General features: G+C 61.9%; 2 protein-coding genes across 3 annotated transcripts; both read right to left on the reverse strand.

The window, feature by feature from the left end:
* Positions 1-3,038: 3,038 nt before the first annotated feature.
* On the reverse strand, positions 3,039-16,372 carry ZFTRAF1 (zinc finger TRAF-type containing 1). 2 transcript variants are annotated; one of them, XM_058565272.1, is made up of 4 exons: positions 15,824-16,369; positions 6,299-6,537; positions 5,372-5,583; positions 3,039-3,752 (listed from the first exon to the last, which is right to left on the reverse strand). In XM_058565272.1, exons 1-4 carry the CDS (start codon positions 16,187-16,189, stop codon positions 3,361-3,363), a joined length of 1,209 nt encoding a protein of 402 aa, XP_058421255.1. In that variant the 5' UTR covers positions 16,190-16,369; the 3' UTR covers positions 3,039-3,360. The 2 variants fall into 2 exon arrangements, with proteins under 2 accessions (XP_058421255.1, XP_058421254.1); XM_058565271.1 differs by lacking the exon at positions 3,039-3,752 and having other exon boundaries at positions 4,848-5,583; positions 15,824-16,372.
* A 254-nt stretch (positions 16,373-16,626) lies between these two features.
* Positions 16,627-19,170, reverse strand: TMEM276 (transmembrane protein 276). Its single transcript, XM_058565291.1, has 2 exons — positions 18,337-19,170; positions 16,627-18,144 (listed from the first exon to the last, which is right to left on the reverse strand). Exons 1-2 carry the CDS (start codon positions 18,427-18,429, stop codon positions 17,659-17,661), a joined length of 579 nt encoding a protein of 192 aa, XP_058421274.1. The 5' UTR covers positions 18,430-19,170; the 3' UTR covers positions 16,627-17,658.
* Between the last annotated feature and the right edge of the window lie 125 nt (positions 19,171-19,295).

Here is a 19,295-nt window from a genome sequence, read left to right on the forward strand (position 1 = left end):
GGGAGTGACGTGGGGGCGGATGGGTCCATGGGTCCAGGGAAGGCTGCCCAGGGCCAGTGCCCGGCCGCAGGGGTCGGGGCAAGACCGAACCCGAGGAGCTGCAGGAGGTGGGAAGTTGGACCCGGGTGGCCGTCCTCTTCTCTTGGAGGGTGAGGTGCTCTGCCTGGCCCCTAGTCAGGGGTGTGGGGCGCAGGACGCAGGACAGGGAGGCCCTGAAGCCAAGGCGGCTGCTTGGCGGTAAGTTGTGCGGGGCACAGCGAGGGGCGACGGTGGAGGCGGGGTGGGGGAGCAAGGCCAGGGATGCAGAGACTGGCTCAGCTGAACGGCGGAGGGAGCCTCCCCAGCTGACCTGGCTCGCCCTCCAGCGCCCGCATTCACAGGACAGCCCAGGTCCTGGGGGCCCTATTCCCCTTGAGAGCACCCAACTTCTGTATGCCTCAGTTTCGCCACTGATCAGACAGGGATGTGTATATGAGGTGATGCTGAGCAGGGGCTGGAGGGTGGGGAGGCCACAGGCTGGGGGCCAGCGGGGGCAGCAGCTGACCCCTGGCTGGGCAGCTAGCAGAACCCAGGAAAGCCCATCCATGAGGCTGTCTTCTCATAAGGAAACACAGACAAAACATGGTTTGGAACTTTTTTTAAACTGTAGTTACACACAGAAAATATCCAAAGAGAACGCAGACCACAAAAGTGACGTGTGAGTCATTTCTGACAGTGGTAAAAACACCTCTCGCTCCGCTCTTTAAAAAATTATTTTTATTATTTTTGTAAATGTCTCATTTTGGGTGATCTGAGATGTAATGCTCACAGGGGAATGGGGGTGAGGAAGGAGGAGAGGGGACCCGGCTTGGCTTGTGCCCCAAGCCTCCCCCCACATCTGCTGAGGGTGCACCCCCACCTCCTCCAGGTCAGGATGCCAAGATGGCATGGGGTCCTGGAGACAGACCACTGGTGTCTTCTCCTTTCTAACAACACTGATGGGACATCCCCCAGTGAATCAGTGACCTGCAGTGAGATGCCGCAGAGAGGTTTGTGGCACCAGCCCCCAGTTGCGGCCGAGACGCACTACAATCTCCCAGGGTGCCTGGCTCCACCAGGCTGCAAGGCTCAGCTGCTGAGGTGACGGTTACAGGGCAGGGCTGTGCTGGGATGGCGATGCTGGGATGTATTAGCAGTCCTCTCAGGCACCCCCACACACCCACACTCCTAGAGGGAGGGCCTCGCCTGGTTGCCACCCAGCTCCAACACACACCCTTGGGCTGCCGGAAGTACTGACCCTGGTGCCCCAGAGCCCAGCCCCTCGTGCCCCCTACCCCACACATGCAAGGCTGCTAGCCCCAGGACTGAGGAGGCAGAGCCGAGGGGCCTCAGCCAGCCCTGGTTTCTCCCTTCTTGTGGCGCCCTGCCCAACCCGCTTTGGGAACCACATAGCTTCATCTACACACAGAAATCTGCTGCCTCCCACCCTGCCCCATCCCAGGAGAGCCGCCAGGGGCCCACCCTTCTGCTGACTCAATCCCTCACACAGGTACCCAAACGCACACAGACTGGGCACCAGCCCCGCCGCGGCTCCCCTCACAACACGGTCACTTTGAAATTAAGAAACTCTACAGAGAAGGTGTTGATCCCCGAGAGACACCAAGATGCAGTGACATGTGCCATCCTCTACACACGAGACCTGATAACGTGTGTACCTGAATGTCATCCTCTGTGCCCATGAGCTGGGGGCAGCCCTGAGGGCAGTGGGACTCACGCCACACTGTCTCTAGGTCAGAGATCGCTGCCCCCAAGGATGTGCTGGGGGCTGGGGTGGAGTCTTCCTCTGTAGAGAACAGAAAACTAAGCATAGCGCTTCCTGGTCCCCTCAGTGGCCAGGCAGAGTCAGCCTTGCAGAAGGGAATACCCCGCGAGCCCCATGCCCTGGGCTGGAAACAGAAAGCCAAATAGGCTTCTCAGAAGAACCTGGGGAGCCGCCCTGGGGGAGAACTGACTCGGAGGGCCGCCTTGGCCACTAGGAACTAGGGTGAGGCTCCTGTTCTATCCTACAGCTCCTTCCCCTCATTTCTCAGCCCCTGACTTGAGGGCCAAAAGGAGCCCCCAGAGACAGGCCAGGCCCGCAGCTCTCTTCTTGCTGCCAGGGCTGCCCTACCTGCTGAGCCTGCAGGGCCCAGGCACTGGAGAGGCCAGGCTGGCAGTGGGCAGGTGGTGGGGGCTGCTGCTCTGAGGCATGGGGTGGGCCTGGACAGGGGCAAAGGAAACGGTTCTTTGGTATTGAAGCAATGAAAAGCTATTGCAGAAGAGTCACGTCTCCTAAGTAAGGGGAGTGGTGGCTAAGCTCTCCCCTTCCCAGAAGTTCCAAGGGTCCTGGGCTCCTCCAGGCAAGGCTCCTTCCCACACTGTGAGGCCCACACACCAGGCCTGCTCACTGCAGTCCTGGGGCTGGGGCTGCAAAGTCAAGGCTGGGAAGAGCCCACCTCCTTCAGGTGAGAAACCAGGCTGCCCAAGCACTGACCTCTGGAGCAGACCTCAGGACACAGGGCCAGCAGCCGGTCCCTGAGAACAGCAAAGGGTGGCCGGCCCACCTGGACCCTCACCCAGCCAGGCTCATTCACCACCAGCGGCCCCCAGAGCTTCCCTCACAGCCTGAGGACGCTGTGCTCTCCAGGCTCAATACAGAACATCCATTCTCTCTTGCTAAATGTGTATACCTTACAGAAGAGCCTGTAAAGAGTTTAATTTTTTTCCTGGGAAGAGACAGAATTTCACCCTGCATTCCGAAACATCTGCTGAGCCCTGGTGGCCAAGTCCTGCCTCCCTGGAGTGGCTGGGGGGGCGGTGCGCTGGGGCTGCTGCGAGACCCCTGACCCTTACCGCCCCCCAGACCTGGCCTGGGACGGAGGGGGCAGCATCTCCGAGTCTCTGCTGGGGGCGCATGGAGGTGCAGTAACAGGGATGGGTAGGCTCTGACCCACAGGCCAAACCAAAGCTCCCACGCTGTCCACTCACAGCCGCGCCTTCCCCTCCAACAAGACAGAAAATAGCAAACAAGGTGCCTTTTTAATTGCAATCAAATATGCCGTCTGAAGTCAGCTCGCCTGAGCCCGGCCCAGAGCGGGCAGTGCACCTCGCTGCGCTGGGGCTCCCTGAGCCGCCGTCTCCTCTGCAAGTGGCCCAGTCTTGGTGCCAGGAGAGGGGAGGCGGGGCAGAGGGCCGGGCGGAGGGCGAGGCAGAGTGCTCACACCATCGCACACACATGCAGACTTTCCCAACGTTCACTTCTGTTCCTTCCTCCTTCACTAAAATGGTCAGAGAGCACAGTGAAGCCATTGCCGGGTGGGTGTGGGCAGCACGGCACGCCGCCTACTTCTGTATCTGGAACAGGAAGAGCCGCAGGTTGATATTCTTGGCGGCCAGCAGCTTGTTGCACTCCACGGAGTCGACGATGGGCAGCGGCACATAGTCCGTCTCGTTGCTCTCGTTGGTGAAGACGAAGTGATAGATGACGGGGCTGATCTTCACGTCGTCGTAAGGGCCCTTGAGCAGCAGGAAGGAGCACTCCAAGGGTGCCGTGACCTTGCTCTTGAGGAGGAGCTGGAAGGAGAGTGTGCGCTTGCAGGACAGGTTGGGGTTGCGCTCCGAGTCGTTCACGCGCGCCTTCAGGACCCATGTCTGGTTCAGCACCGTGAACCGCGGCGTCTCGTAGTACAGGCGCGTGATGAAGTCATCGGTGCGGTACGGCCGGAACTGGACCTCTGTGGAGACAGACAGGCCGGGAAGAGCCGGCAGTCAGCGTGGGCAGGGCCAGGTGGCGGCGCCTTCCCGACCGGCCGGCCGAGGACACAGGCTCAGCCAGGGAGGAAGGCAACTTACCAGGACACAGCGTGCTCTACTTGTCACAACGCAAATCAAACGCAATTATGGCAAATGGAGGCGCACACAAGCTTTGGGGAAACAACTATAAACAGAAGTAACACGCGTTAGCTGTGGGGAGCCCAGAGGCTGCGGGAAGTGAGCAGCCAGCCCCAACCCCCACTGGCCTCCCTCCTCACCCTCCCCCAGGGCCCATTCGGCAGAGGGAGAGGCCCCGCCCCAGGGGCGTGGGTAAGCAGACACACAGACAGGATGCAGTTCTGAGAACAAGTGCACTTTATTGTTTCCCATACAGAGCTGCCAGAAAAGCCGGCGGGTGGGCTGGCTCATGGCACTGGAGCCTACATTGGGCCGCAAGGCAGAGCGCCGGCGTGTGGCCCAGTGCTGGGCTCTGCTGGCCATCTGCAGGGCGGGTCAGTCAATGGGTGACTCTGCCGTCACAAAGTCCTCCCAGTGGCCCGTGGCTGGCAAGTCCCTCCATGAAGGTGGCCAGTCCTTCCTGAGTGGACAAGGCTCTCTGCCCACCACCGCTGCAGTCACAACACTTTGGCCTGCCTGGACCCTTGAGGCCTGACCTGGACTGTTTGTGCCATGGCACCCACCAGGGCGGCTGAAGCTGCAATTAACCGGGGGCCATGGCCTTCTGCTGCCGAGGCCCCTGGGCCCTCAGCCGCTCAGGCCTGAGCAGGCCCACACCCAGTCAGGCCCAGTCCAGGCAGCACGGTGTGACTGGCTGCCCATCACCGCCCTTGACGCACTGAGCCGGCCGCCTGGCGTGGGCTGGGCAGTAGAGGGCTGGAGTCTCCCTGAGTGGCCCCAGCATCAGCAGGTGCTTCTGGCTGTTCTCTGTGTCTGGACCAGGCTCTGGCCTGGCTCCTGCTCCCCAGCATGTCCAAAGGCAGTGGCAGTGGCCCGGAGAGCCCAAGAGATCCAGTGGGCCTGGGCGTGGTCCAGCCTGCCCAGCCCTGGGTGTCCACTCTCAGCTCTGCATTCTGAGCTGGGCACCCTCGACTCGTTCTGGAGCCCTGTCCCTGAGCATCTTCTTGCTGGCCTCAGGAGGCCCGTAGCCACTGCAGTGACCTCCCGCAGGTAGGACCCGATGTGACAAGTGCTCTTCTTGCCCCTGGCTCTGCAGGGCAGGCCCCCAGCTCCTGGGCCCCCCCAGACACACCCACTTTCTGGTCAGACCCCAACTTTCCCAGGGCTGTGCAGCCCCATGCAGTGAGGACACTGCTGGCTGGCGGGGCAGGCCTGGGGTGGGGAGGAGGGATGGAAGGGGCCTCTGTGAGAGCCATGCAGGTGTCTCCGGGGTCCTGCCCCAGCCACTCCCCTGCTTGGCCTCCGGCCTGTCTTCTCCCCCGAGGCATCCTCCCGTTGCCAGGAGCTTGTCCAGAGCCCAGCAGTCCGGCGCGACCTGTGCCCACTGCCCAGAGCCTGTTGATTTCCCGGTCCCCTAGCCGTGCAGCGTGCAGTGGGCGGTGTGTGGTGGGTGGGGCCTCACCTGTGTAGCCGATCTTCTCGAAGCTGAGCAGGCTGAAGACGCTGTTGTAGAGCTGCATCTCCCTGCGATGGCTCTGGTCCATCTCGTCCAGGATCTCCATCAGCTCGTTGCCTGTCTTGGTTGGGTGGGCACATGCGGCCTCATGCACCGTCAGCTCGTGGAAGGGGCCATGCCAGGGGCAGCCGATGCGCTTGTACTTGCACTGGGTCACCCTGAAGAGGAGGTGAGCACTGTGGTCATGGCCTGTGCCCTGGGGAGGTGGCTGTGCCCAGTGGTCCTCCAAAGATGGGCCTCCGCCCAGCCCTGCTCATAAACGAACCACTCACTGAAGGACACATTCGCCGTGTGCCGGCCCCCAGGAAGGGGTCAGAGCATGTCTGAGAGCCAGAGAGAGGAAGAGCACATGCGAGATGTGAATGCACATGCCACCTACACCCACTGCTATGGGGACTTTCTCCTGCTTGGCAATAGTGGCTATTGATCATGGTCCTGGACCCTAAACAGCTTCACTCCAGACAAGGCTCAGTGGCCTGGCCCCACCACAGGTGGCAGTGTCGACCAGCCAGGGTTGGGTTGGGGTGCCAATGCGGCCTCACAGGGAGCTCCCTGAGCTGGCCATGCTCTCCTGGGCCCAGGGATGCCAAGGACAGCCTGGAAGAAGCCACCACACAGCCATAGAGAACCCTAGAGAGCCAGGATGATGTCCAGACACCCACTGGGTGCAGATCCAAACCCCCTGCCCTCTGTGGGGCCACCCCCCTCCAGGGCCTGGGCCCCGAGCAGCTTCACACTGGCTCAGCCCTACGAGGTTGTCGGTGGGCTGCGTGTGTGGAACCCGAGGCCTGGGCAACCAGGACCAGCCAGAGCATCCCAGACACTGGGGCCTTGCCCACACCAGAGTGGCCTCCAGCTCAGCCAGGTGATTACCTGTCCTGGCACTCTTCTTTCTGATGCCTCTCCAGGAGGGAGCGGGGAAACTGGCGCAGGCAGAAGCCACACTCGGAGGGCAGCTCGCTCACGGCTTTCTCCACAGCCAGGTTGCGGCAGCAGAGGCTCTTACTGATCTCACAGCGACAGTTGGGGCACGTAGCCTGCTCCTCCTTCAGCCGGGCATCTGCTAGTAGGTGGATAAAACAGCCAGCGCACATCAAGTGACCGTTAGTACACTGCGAAGAAGGAAAGGGAGATGAAGCTCACAGACCTGTGGGACTTGCACACACGCTCATGCTGCCCGCCGCACCCTGCCCCGCCAGCTCCAGCTAGGGCCAGGCCGGCAGCCATCCTGAGGGACTCCAGCTGTAGGAGGGGCTGCCAGCGAGGAGAGGAGCAGGCATGCTGGTGTTTAGTAAACACAGAGGGCCACTACACAGGAGGGACAGGCCTTTATCCTGGAGCACTGCAAGGATACAGCCACCTGGGCCCCTGTGAAGACGTGGGTGTCTCAAGGGCGGCCCTCATCAGCTTGCAGAGGTTATGGCTCTTCACTGAGACAGGCCCGCTGGTGACTGGCCTGGCCATATGGGGGCTTGGAGCCTGGCCTTTTCCCATCCCAGGGGCCAGGGATTCTCCCAAGAGTCCCTACTGGCCCTGTTTCGGGACGCCTACACTCTGGCTCTCAGCCGAGCACAGCAGTGGTGCTTAGCCATCAGGTGTTAAGTGGAGCAGTAGATGCTTCTCCTCATGCCAATGCAGGTGCGCCCTCTCCCTGGCCTTCAGAAGGCCAGTTCAGGCTGGGGGCTGGGGACCTGGCTCAGATTGACCCCCAGCCCAGACCTTCCACTCCAGCCCTCCTTGGCCAGCACAGGTGAGAGGGCAGCTGCCACCCACCCAGTAGGGCTGGCTACCTGCAGGGGCCTTCCCAAGAGCTGGTGGCTCAAGGCTGTGGTGGGAGGGAGGCCAAATTGGCTCGGGACACGGGTGCACGGGCACAGTGTGTGCCTGCGGGAGGGGAAAAGGGTACATGGGCACAGTGTGTGCCTGGGGGATGCGGGAACAGGGGCTGCATGCAGGATGTGTTGCCGGGTTGGGTCAAGGGGACCCAGGCCCCCTCCCTTTCTGAACCCACAGATCTGAGACCTAGACACTGCCTTTCAGCAACCTGCCCTCTCGCTGGGGTCCTTGCACGTGTGGATAGCCGGCTGCCAGCTCAACGCCTATCTTGGGTCTCTTGCTGGCTCCACACACACCTCCTGAGCACCCACTTGGTACCATCGAGAGACATACAGGGTGGGCTGTGGGCTGGGCCCTCCAGAGGCTCACAGTGTTGGGAGAAGAAAGGCTCACAAAGAAATCAGGAGGTACAACAGCTAAGACTGGGGCTGAGTGTCCTCCTGGGGCTGACACAGCTCCCCTCAGGCCTGGCCTGTGAGGCTGGTGCAGATGAGGAGGGACAAGTGTGGTCTCACAGTGCCTGGGGAATGTTGGGGGTAGAGGTGTAAGGGCCTTGGGCTGAGCTTTGCACTGGGGGCCCATCAAGGGCTAGCTGGATTTCCATGTGGAAAGACTGCCCCACAGCCAGCTGAAGATGAACAGGCAGGCAGCGCTTTCAAAGGCCTCTGTAGGGCCGGCCCTGTGGCTTAGCGGTTAAGTGTGCGCGCTCTGCTACTGGTGGCCTGGGTTCGGATCCCAGGTGTGCACCGACACAGCGCTTCTCCGGCCATGCTGAGGCTGCGTCCCACATACAGCAACTAGAAGGATGTGCAGCTATGACATACAGCTATCTACTGGGGCTTTGGGTGAAAAAATAAATAAATAAAATTATAAAAAAAAAAAAAAAAAAACAAAGGCCTCTCTAGCGGCTGGCCTCGGCTCGCCAGCCGTGGCAAACCTCCAGATAGCCAGTGGGCCACAGGCTTCCCTTGGGGTCCAGGAACCTTTTGAGAGGGAGATGCAGTGGGGCAGAGAGGCACTCTGGAGCCACTGCCTGGGCTCGCTCGCCAACGTGGAGTCCTCAGTAAATGCCAGCTGCCATCCCAGTGCTTCAGGGGTCTGTGCATCCTGAGCTGAGAAGCAGCAGGAGGCTGAGCGAGCTCTGAGCACCGAGGCCTGGGCCTGGGGTCTAGTGAGTGATGGGACCTACATGCTGAGGACTGACAGTGGGGGCAGGGGAGCCAGGACAAAAGCCTCATTCACAGAATCCATGTCCACACAAACACCAAAGATTATTTGCACTCAAATCCCAATTTCCAAGTCAGGTCAAAAATCAAATGTGCAAGATAAAGGAGAGCTGGCTGGGCTCAGACTAGAGGAACCGGGTCTGACAGGGGCCGGCCAGCACCAGTTCTGGGCACAAGGGCTGGCTGGGGATGGGGAGTGAGGCTGGTCCCAGGAGCAGTCAGGACGAGCTGAGGCCTGCCCACAGGAGCAGCAGGGTGGACAAGCAGTCTGTCTTGTCCACCCCTAGGGGTCAGTGGAGAAGCCAGAGATGCAGTGAGTGGAGAGGAGGGCAGGGGGACACAGACGCCACTGGCCGCTGCCACCCCTTGAGAGGCACGGACCAGGGGCCAGGGTCACAACCCCTCTCACAGTCCCTGCCAAGGGCCTGACCCAACAGAGGCCCAGCTTTGCCACGCCACAGCCCCAGGGAGAGGATCGCTGCAGCTTCCAGATGCTGGGAGGGAAGCAGCACATGCTGACGTGACCACTTGTTCATGGGAGGAGGAAACCTCAGGGTGCCCCTTGGAAGTGAGGCCAAGAGTTGGGGCACCATGCTCCACGAAGCCCCAACGGCTGCCCAGCACCCCCAGTGAGGAAGCCCGGCAGGACACCAAGACCTTCCCAGGGCCTGGAGGATGCCAACACCAAGACTCCTCCCAGCTGGGGGCCCCACGCCTCTGTGTGGCCAGCTCTAGTGCAAGATGCCTCCTGGTGAGAGGCTGCCCGGGCAGGGCCCAGCCCTGCAGTCACCTCAGGGCCCCTCCCTGAGCAGAGTGGCCTGCTGGGCCCCACCCACCTGGTTTCTCTTCTGTCTCTGGGTGGCCCAGTCAGGGTGTGGACCTGAGAGTGAGACTGAGGATGGAGTCCTGGGACTCCTGAGGGACAATGAGGCTGCCAAGCGTGTAACCACTTACCTCCCAGCACCGCCCTGAGAGCTCACTGCTCTGGAGCAGAGAGCCTGCCTGTACACCCTCGTGGCAGGCCTCTCGTTAGAGCCTGGGGGCTGCAGGAACACCCGAGCTCCCCAACCAGCCCCTGCCCCCTTCCTCCCAGAGCCCCCAGACCCAACACAGGCTCAGATGATACGGCACCACAGGGAGGCAGTGCTGACCCTGCCCTCCTCTAGGCCTTCTGGGAGAGCCTGTAGGCTCTGGGGGAAGGTGGGGTCACTGTCCCTTCGACCCCAACAGCTCAGCTCTGAGTGGGAGCATGGCAAGCCAGCAAGATACTTCAGAGCACTGCTGGCCTGGCCAAGGACAAGCCCATGTCCACACGCAGCCAGCCCCTCACCAGCTACCCAAGGGATGCTCTCTGGGTGGATACCAGGTGGCTGGCCCGGGCCCAGCCAACACCCAGCCCAGGTGGTCTGTCCATAGCAGGTCTGTCCACACCATGCTCCAGAGCCCTCCCCACCATCGAGGCCCCTCTTGGCCTCCTGAGCAAGACCCCAACTCTGCACTCAGGCTTTGCCACAGGGCAGCACAGACTCGGCCTCCACAGTGGCCAGGCTGGACCACACCTGCCCCCATTTGCCCAGCCAGAAGCCAGGCCCCAGAGGACTCTACACAGTGCCGGCTGCACGCCAAGCCTATAATGGACAGCACCAGCCAGGGCAGCTCAGAGTGCCCCACTCGATATGCTAGGGCCAAGCCGCCAAGAGCCTGGGTACCCCAAGAAGCAGCTCCTGCAGCGCCCAGGCCAGGATGCCTTCCCGCCACCTGCCAGGAAGACCTTGATGGTAGGGAGGGGCAGGGAGAGAGGTCCCACAACCCAGGACAACGTAGGGCCTCCCAGACCCTCCCAGGACAGATGCTGGCTTAGAACCGGCCCACAGATCACCAGCAGCATAACCCTAGGCTGGTCACTTCCCTCTCTGGGCTTCGATTTCCTCAGGCACAAAAGGCAACCAGAACAGGACTGGCCTCGTCACGTGCTGGAAGGCAGGATAGACAACACATATGGGAGCATGGCTTGGCCCCCAGCACACGGTGGGCACAAAACAAACACCCACGCCCATGGTCATCATGCAGCAGAGGCCGGCCAGCCCCTCACACAGCCCCCGCCTGCAGAGCCCTCAGAAGGGACTCCAGGCACAGGCCTGTGATTTCAGCAAAAGCCCCTCCCTCGCCCCCGGGGGCCCTACCCCCAAGCCCCTCTGCAAATGGCCCAGAAGCAGGCATTTGTACCTGCCCCCCCAGGACACCACCCAGCAGCCCCTCCCTCTGCCTGGCCACAGGCAGCTCACATGCACCAGCTGCGTATGCCCAGGGCCTCCATCCGAGCCAGATTCTCCTCTGGGCTAAGGGGAAGCTGAATGGATCGTCCAGACTCATGAGAAAGAGCCCTGACCCCCGGCAAGCAGGTCTTAGAAAACGCCCCCTCATACACAACTTTTGAGAACCAAGCCCTTGGTGAGTAGGCCTTTTAGGCCCTCTTTTAAGCCTGGAGTGCACGGTCCTCCCAAACTCTGGGATCCCCCCATATCCACTCTTTCCCACCAGAGGAAGGCTCAGCACCCAGGCCCATGTGAGCAGCCCATCCTCCAAAGCACAGTTGAGGGTACCAACCCCAAAAGTGCTGCTCAGCCCAGCTGGAGGTCTGCCCTCCCCAGGACCAGCAGGGCCTCAGGGCACTCCATACCCCCATAAGCTCGGCACAAGGTCCCCTCAACCTCTCCAGTTACGGGGCCTCGAAGGGACTGTGCAATGTCCAAGTCACACGGCTGTTTCAGGTGAAGCCAGGACTCCAACCTTCCACCAGATTTCGGGTTTGAAGTCCTGGGCCAGCAGTTCCCAATGGCACGCCACCCTGAGAGCCAGGACTCGGGCGGGAAGCAGTCAATCCCGCAGAGTCAGGCTGTTACTCAGAACCTAAGTGCTGCCTGGATCGAAAGGTAACTCAGACGACAGATCACCACCACACAACACAACTTCTTATCTAGCCAGAGTCCAGAAGCTTCCTCCTCTCTGCCCTCGTTCTGGATGCCTAAGCAGACATATTTTCAGTCCTTTCTGCTACCTTTCTCACCTCAAAGCACAAACTAGCCGCAGTCTGGGAGCTGGGGAAAAGGAACCCAGGCCATGTGGGTGGGCAGCCCCACCAGGCGTTCCTTAAATATCACCTTGGACAGAGCCTGTGGCACTGGCCACGCTGACGGCCGCTGAAACCGTGTGCTTGGAGGCTCCTGAGGCCTGTGCCCACACTGGCCAGGGCCCAGCTAGAGATGGAGCCACCCCTGCTTCCTGGGCCTTTCACCAGCGTGACCGCGAGTCAGGTAACCAGTCCCCTTGGGCCAGGGCCTGAGCTGAGTCCTAGCAGAAACAGGAGGCCTTAAGAGTGGGAGGCGCAGCAGGCCATACCTAGCACTCCCACAGGGCAGACAGCGGCAGTGCCCCAGTCAGGTGGGGAGGAACCAGCACCCTGTAGCAGAGAGAGAAGAGGGCCTCTTCTCAGCGTGGGAGCACTGCCTCAGTGGGCCCATGAGGAAGAGCAGGAGTGAGCAGGGACAGGGAGAGGGCACCCAGGCAGAAGGGGCACAGGAGCAATGGGCTGGAGAAGCAGGGCGCACTGCTGGCAAGGCCCAGGTCTGAGGCTGGAAGTAGTGGGCACAGGGGCCAGAAGGCCAGTTGGGGCCATATCCCATGACAAGGGCCCCCTGACTACTCCTTCATCCTGACGGGGTCGGGGGCTCACAAGGAGCTCTTCTGGCCGGTGAGGGGTGGGGGAGCTGTGCAGCCCCTCCCTCCAGACGCCAGTCCACGGTTCAGGGCCTCAGCTCATGTCAGCAGGCCCAGGTCTGTCTTTTTCTTTTTCTGCTAAGGAAGATTTGCCCTGAGCTAACATCTGTGTCAATCTTCCTCTATTTTGTACGTAGGTCGCCGCCACAGCATGGCTGCTGAGTGGTGTAGGTCCTCACCCAGGAACCAAACCTGGGCCACTGAAGCGGAGCACGCAGAACTTAACCTCTACACCAGCGGGCTGGCCCCAGGTCTGTCTTATGGAGGACACACTGGGCCTCATGTGAAGGGCTAGGGGAGAGGCCAGGAGACAGGTCAGGGAGGTGCACCACTCCAGGCACCACTGAGGCTGTGTTTCCCCCAGAGAAGGCACTCTCATGGGCAGAGGAGCATGGTCACATTGCCCTGGGGCCACAGGCTGCATCCAGAGCACATGCTGGCACAAGGTGCCCGTCGCCTGCTCCTGCATGGAGCTCCTACGTGAGTATTCCTGATGCACCTCCAGTCCTCCTACCCCTGCAGAACATCAAAGCCAGCCAGCATCTACTGTACCTGCCCTGCCCTGTCCTAACACAGACCATAGAGAGAACCACGTGTATGAGTGCCTTGGTCTGACCCCAGAGCGTTTCCAAACCCAGGTGTGCCGGGCACATAGGGGAGCCAGCCCTGCAGGGCCAGGGATTCAGACTCAGGAGCAGGGGGACAAGCCCACCCATGCAGCCCACATCTGCTTGAGGCGAGCTCTCGCCACTACCAAGGTTTCTCTAGTGGCACGGAGGTGGGGTTTGGTGGCCAGAGAGCAAGCTCTCCAGTTACCGTGCACCCAGCTAACTCCAGAAGCCCATGGAGTTGTCTCCTGCAGCTCAGTGCCAGGCACAGCACACAGGGCTCAGCATGGTCATCGGCTCTTCTCCTCACCCTAGAGCTGGGCACCATCTGAGAAAGCCCCTAGATGAACAGTGGGGCTGGTGCCAGCCCCAAGCCATGCATCCCGGTGGTGTTAGGAAAAATGTTGCCAGTAGGAACAGAGTGAAACGTGCTTGAGACTAGCCCACCAGAGATGGTCAGCAGAAGCAGTGGGGCTGAGCCCAGGCCAAGAGGTGACAGCCAACAGTGGGCCCTGACCAGGGACATGAAAAAGGTTCTGTGCCCACCCATCTTGAGGCAATGTGTGTGGGGCCCATGTCATCTGTGACCAGATCCTCCTGGGAGCAAAACTAGCTCTGACGCCGACCAGGCAATGGCCCATGCCTCCAGGCTTGTCCCAACCTGTCCTCAATGTCCCCATTCAGGATCGCTGTGAGGGTGAAGTGGAATGCTGCAAGCGGCAGGAGCCACCCTCCTTCCCCCAGCCCCTCCCTCAGGCCCCTCACACCCCAGCCTCCAGCACAGGCACTGCTGTGCATCCATGCCTGATGTGCTGCCCATCCCATGGCTGGTCTTACAGCAGCCAAAACGAGTTCTGACCCATGGAGGGGCTCCAATCAACCCTTCTAGGGCCAAGGCTCTCGCACTGATCACACATTCCAGAGCTTTCTCCGGGCCTCTAGAGATGAAAGGAAAACAACTCTCCACCAAGGCCCAGGTGTCACTTGGGAAGAAAGAAGGAGGAGCAGGGGTTCAGTGCCAGAGCCTGCAGCTCAGCGTCAGTGGGCTCTCCGTGCTCGGTGGGCCTGTTCCCAGGAATCAGAGCCCCCTAGGCCATGGAGAGGGCCACAGGTCAGGGTGGCCCCAGTGCCTTCACTCTCCATCACAGCTGCTCAGCTATCTGCCTCTGGCTGCCGAGACAAAACTCAGCTCCCAGCACAGTGCAGGCCGGTTTGAACCAGCCAGGCTCAGAGGTCCAGTCACCAGCGGCTCTGGCCAGAGGCAGAGCTGAGGCTCTCTGTGCTGAGTGGACCAGGAGCCAGCACCAAGTGGCCTATCGTTATGCCAGATCCAGCTCCAGCCCATTCACAGAAGGAAAGACAAGGAGACCCCTGAATTCCCCTGGGACTCCCTCCACCACTGGCTTGGCTTCCTGGGTTCTCACTCAAGGCCCGAGGAAGGAAGAGTTCTTCCATCTGGGAGTATCAAAAGGTGGTGTGCAAAGAAAAAAGGGGCCAGAGAGAGGACAAGTCCTGAAAGGCACCCCCAAGGCTGAGGGGTTTATGGGAAGTGCTCCGCCAGCTGGTACTGGGCCAGAAGGCCTCTGGTATTCCTGAGCTAGGAGCTCTGGCCAGGAGCTTCCCAAAGTCCAGGAAGGTGGATTGAGAACCAGCACCCCCTCCCCAAAGAACGCAACCCACCTCCCTGTCAATGCCTTTTCTTTTCTCCCTCCATTACGCGGGCACACTGGGGTCCTCCCAAGCAACCTGCCAGAGTGGGAAGGATTTAAAGATTCAGAGGTTGAGAAAATGACAATTCAGACTAGCCCCACACTGCTTACTACAAAAAATGGCCCTCTCACCCACAGCCCCCAGTTTGAGCAGAAAAAGGGAAACAACACCCCATCAGCCACGTCCAGATCCTGTAAGTGCAAAGAAAAGGATAGGAAACCTGTTTCATTCCTCAAAGGAGCACCCCCTCCCTGGGGGCAGGGGGTATCAGAAGCGGGGTGGAGGTTAAGGTGGAGAGAAACAGACAGACAAAGAAAGTAAGACACTGTACAATGACTCTGGGACCAGCCTGGGACCCCTGCTGCAACGTGGTGCACATGTGAGACCCACCTGGGCTTGGTACCCTCTCTGATGGTCCTGAGCTTGTTAAGGACTCTGAGTTCAGCCTCCATGCTAGATCCTCAAATGGGGGAAGGAGGGTGGACAGACCTCCTGGAGTGTTGGCAGCCTAGGAAGCCACGCCTGGCATGGGTGAGACAGGATGAGGGGACCCTAGCCAGAAGCATAGCATGTCCAGAAGGGATTGGGTCTGGCTGGGGCTGGAGAAGGAACCCATACTGTGAGGCTGGAAGCAGGTGGTTCATCCAGACTAGGAATGAAAGAAAGAGACCAAGCAGGGAAAAGAGGCGATACCCTTCCTTCTCAATGTTCTTCCAGAAAGAAACAGACAAAGCGAAGTGGATTCTTTCCCGGGGAAGGTAGAAGGGGTACACGAGGAGAGTGAGGACAGGCTTTGGGGGTGTGGCTACCAAAAGAATAAAGAAGAGCTCTTGAGTAAAAAGATCGGGGGGTGCGGGGGGGGGGGGTCCCGGAGCCCAGGGAGCTCGGGAATGACGACAGCAGGCTCTGAGGTGGGAAAAGCGTGGGCATCTGTCCTCAGCTTTCTGTGGAGTCAGTCTGAGAGGGTGGGGGGGAGTGATGAGGAGGGGGCAGCTGGAAAGAGAAACAGGATCTAAGTGGGAGAGGCGAGATTCGGATCGGGAAATAAGGACAGCCAGAACGAGAAAGAAGGAGATTCCGCGCAGAAAACAACACAGTCTGAGAGGAGAAGAACGAGGAGCTTCCGAACAGGCGTGGAGTCCCGGCCCCGGCCCGGCCGGCCCGCCGGCCTGCGAGGAAACGCGGCGCGGGGCCGGCCGCGGCGGGCTGGGGCCGGGTCGGGGTCGGGCCGGCGGCCCTACCTGGTACACGGAGGCCTTGGGCAGGTCCAGGCAGACGGTGCAGCACAGCACCGAGTAGAGCCGCTCCTCCAGCTTCCCGCTGCCCGCCGCCGCCGCCGCCGCCGCCGCCTCGGCCGCCTCGGCCGCCCGCAGCCGCTTCTTGGGCGGCGCGTCGGGGTCGCCGGCCGCCTCCTGCAGCTGCCGGGCGCCCGCCAGGCCCGCCTCGTCCGGAATCCCGGGCCCCGCCGCCTCGCCCAGCGCCGCCGCCGGCCCCGCGGCCGCCCCGGGCCCGGCCCCGACACCGACCCCGGCCCCAGCCCCGGCCGGCACAGAGCCTGCGGGCCCCGCGGCCGGGCCGCCCCCGCCGGCCTCCTCGGCGCCGGACATCGAGGCCAGCCGGCCCGGCGGGCGGGTGCAGGCGCGCTTCCGCGCCTGGAGGTTAGGGGCGCCGCGCGCTACCGCCGCCCTCTCGCCGCAGCCGCGACCCCGCAGCCCCGCTCCCTGCGCTGCCGCCTCAGAGGGTCCGGCCCGCGCGTCGCCCCGCAGCCGCCGCGGCCACCAACCCCGGCGCAGCCGCCATCTTTGTTTTCGCTGCGCGATCCCCCACCCCCGCCGCCGCCACCGCCACCGCCCCCTCGTTCTCCCTGTCACGTGAGCGGCGCGGGACCAGTGGGGGCGCCGCTCGGGGCGAGACAGTGCTGCGGCCAGAGCCAATGGGCGCTCGAGAGCTCCCGAAGGCCCGCCCCTGCAGAAAGTGGGCAGGGAGGGGGCGGGGCCCAGGGCGATCCGCGGAGGGGCGCGCGCCTGGGGTCGGGGCGAGGGCGGTGCTTCCGGCCGTCTAGGGCGCGGCCCACACGTCGCGGGTGACCGGGGACGGGGGGCAGCGCTGGACCCCACGTCGGGGTGTGCGTGCGCCTTTGCCCACCGACACTCGGGCTTGCGTGCGCGGGGCTCTAGCGTGGCTCCCGGAGAGAGAAACCCCGGGGGCCACCCCTTTCCCTCCTGTGCGGGACCAGATGTGCTTACACAGGACTCAAGCGCCCGGACTCCCCGCGGGAGGACTCTGGACCCCGAATCTAACCCACTGCTCTGGCCAATCCCGTTTCCTAACCCTGGGGTTGGGAGCTGAAGAAGGGTCCACTGAGGAAAGTAAGGGTCTTAGGAAATCAGGACTTGCGTTGCACAGGCCAGAGGGCCAACAGGTAGAGGTCGAGTCAGCACGGGGAGATGTGGGTTTCTGGGAGCAGCTGTGGTACAGCCCTCCCCTGCTTCCACCCCAGCCAGCAGCCCGTGAAGGTCACTGCCCTAGAGGGCCACCTGCCAGGCCGTGCAAGGATATTCAGAACCCCACTATGCCCCAGGAGAGCAAGGGCCCAGGAGTATGTCTTCTCAGTCCAGGGGCTCTCCTGACAAAGATGCCAGCAGGAGGCCAGGCTGGGGGAGGCCCCGGGGCTGGTTCCAGCGCATTCCCTTCCTTCACTCTGAGAAATCAGCTGCTGCTCTAGGAGCCTTAGGAAGCTCCCCGGAGGACCCCTCAATCCCTCTTAAGAATGGGCAGATTCCACATTTCTGCTGAATCCCCAAGGTTTATTGGAGACCAAGCCTCTCTCTGGATCCATGACCATGGCCTGCCCAGAGTCAGGCCCCAAAACGTGCCTAGGACCCCTTCATTCTGGTCTGCGCAAGTCCCCACACTCAGCCAGAGAAGGGGCAGCGCCCAGACTCTGCTCTCTGATGGGTGACCCTACAGAAGCCCACTTTGGGAGGAAGGAGAGTCTATCCCTAGGGGAGGAGGCCCCAGGAGCAGGCTGGTGGGAGAGGGAGGTGATAGTCAGGGCAGAAGCCCTGCCTTGCTGTCACTCCCACTGCAGGCGCTGTGTGTGCAGAGCCCGGTGGTAGGCCCAACTGCCCACGGCCAGGGCCCCTCGACAGACATCCTCCTTTGGCAGCAGTAGCAGTCTGTCCTCCTCCACCCTGCTCAGGAGGCCTGCAGCACCCAGCATCGCACCCCCCCACATTCCATAAGTGTTGGTCGTGAAAACAGCCACAATGAGGATGGTCACTGCGACCACCAGCACCACTGCCTGACCAGCCACAGAGCGGCCCTCAGCGCTAAGGTGGTCACCTGCCACTGCCAGCACCATGCCTCCTCCCAGGAGGAGGTTGGCAGAGGAGCGGTCCCCATTCACCCAGTGGAAATCGAAGGCAAGAAGGGGCAGGCCAATGACAGTGGCTACCCAGGCTCCAGCAAGACAGTCTTCATCTGTGCCCAGTCCTGGGGCCAGCATGGTGGCGGCAGCCAAGGCCTGGAGCAGGAAGCCAGCAGCAGCCCCTCGACTTGCCTGTCAACACAGAGAAAGGAGATGTGGGAAAAAGAGGCCAGGGCCTTTCTTTAAGCAGGGAAGGGTCTGGGGGTCTCATGGAAGCCTGGCCCCCAGACTCACCGCCCCCCACCCTCTCCCTGATCCAGGTAACTAGCTAGGTCCCTGGGGTTTGGGAGTGGGATATGCCCCTGCCTGACCCAGCGTACTCACCTGGGCAGTACTCACGGCTGCATGCAGAGACACCACTCCCAGCGCCAGGTGAGACAGGGCCGTGCTCCACTCACCCCACGGCTTAGGGGCCATGGCACCTCGGGCGGTAGTGAGTTTGAGGAGACAGTGAGTTTGAGGATCCTTAGCTTTGGAGAGGAAGAAAGAACGCAGAAGCCGGCGATCTGGAGCCCTAAGGGCGACTCTCCAGGACTTCCAGGTTCCAGAGCCACATTTCTAAATGTTGGGATAGGCTCATCCGAAACTTTCGGCAGCCCTGAGGCCACTGGACACAACTGTGGGGAAGAAAAACCTAATTCGGCCAGGAAAAGAAAGGAGAAGGCGGCGCGGGGCCTGGGCTGGGTGGGCGTGAGCCCTGGGGCCCTGGAACCAAAGTCGGGGCGCCGGGTCCCGGGGAGAGGGGCGCGGGGTGCGCACAAGCCCACTCCACCTGGGCCCTACGCTCGGGGAGGCGCCGTCCTCGGCCTGGAAGGAGCGACGACGCAGGCCCTCAGGGGCGGCGGAGCAGCGCGGCCCGGACGTAACGGCGAGCGAAAGACCGGAACGTGCCCACCGCGCCGCCCGCTGCCTCCCCGCCTCCGTGCCCGGCCCGCGGAGCCCCGGCGCGAACCAACGAGAGGAGCGGAGGCTAGAGCGGCAGGGGGCGGGGCCTGGGCGGAGGGGGCGTTCTAGGAGAGCGAGATGGGGTTGTAAAACAGGGGCGGGGACTAGGAGGAGGAGGCTCTTAACGAGGATAGGGGTGTATTAGTTCAGTGGTTTGGAGGGATCTGTGGTGAGAGGAGGGACGGGTCTGAGGAAGGGTCTGTGAGGGGAGAAGGCAGGGCAGGGCTGTGAGGGGAGGGACGAAGATCTAAGAGGGGCGGGGCAGGGCTGTGAGGGGGCGAGGCTGTAAGAGAAGGGGGCTATGAGGGGAGGCGCGGGGCTGTGACGGAAGGGGCTTT

The sequence above is a fragment of the Diceros bicornis genome, chromosome 21 (assembly GCF_020826845.1).
Source record: "Diceros bicornis minor isolate mBicDic1 chromosome 21, mDicBic1.mat.cur, whole genome shotgun sequence".
Classification (NCBI taxonomy): domain Eukaryota; kingdom Metazoa; phylum Chordata; class Mammalia; order Perissodactyla; family Rhinocerotidae; genus Diceros; species Diceros bicornis.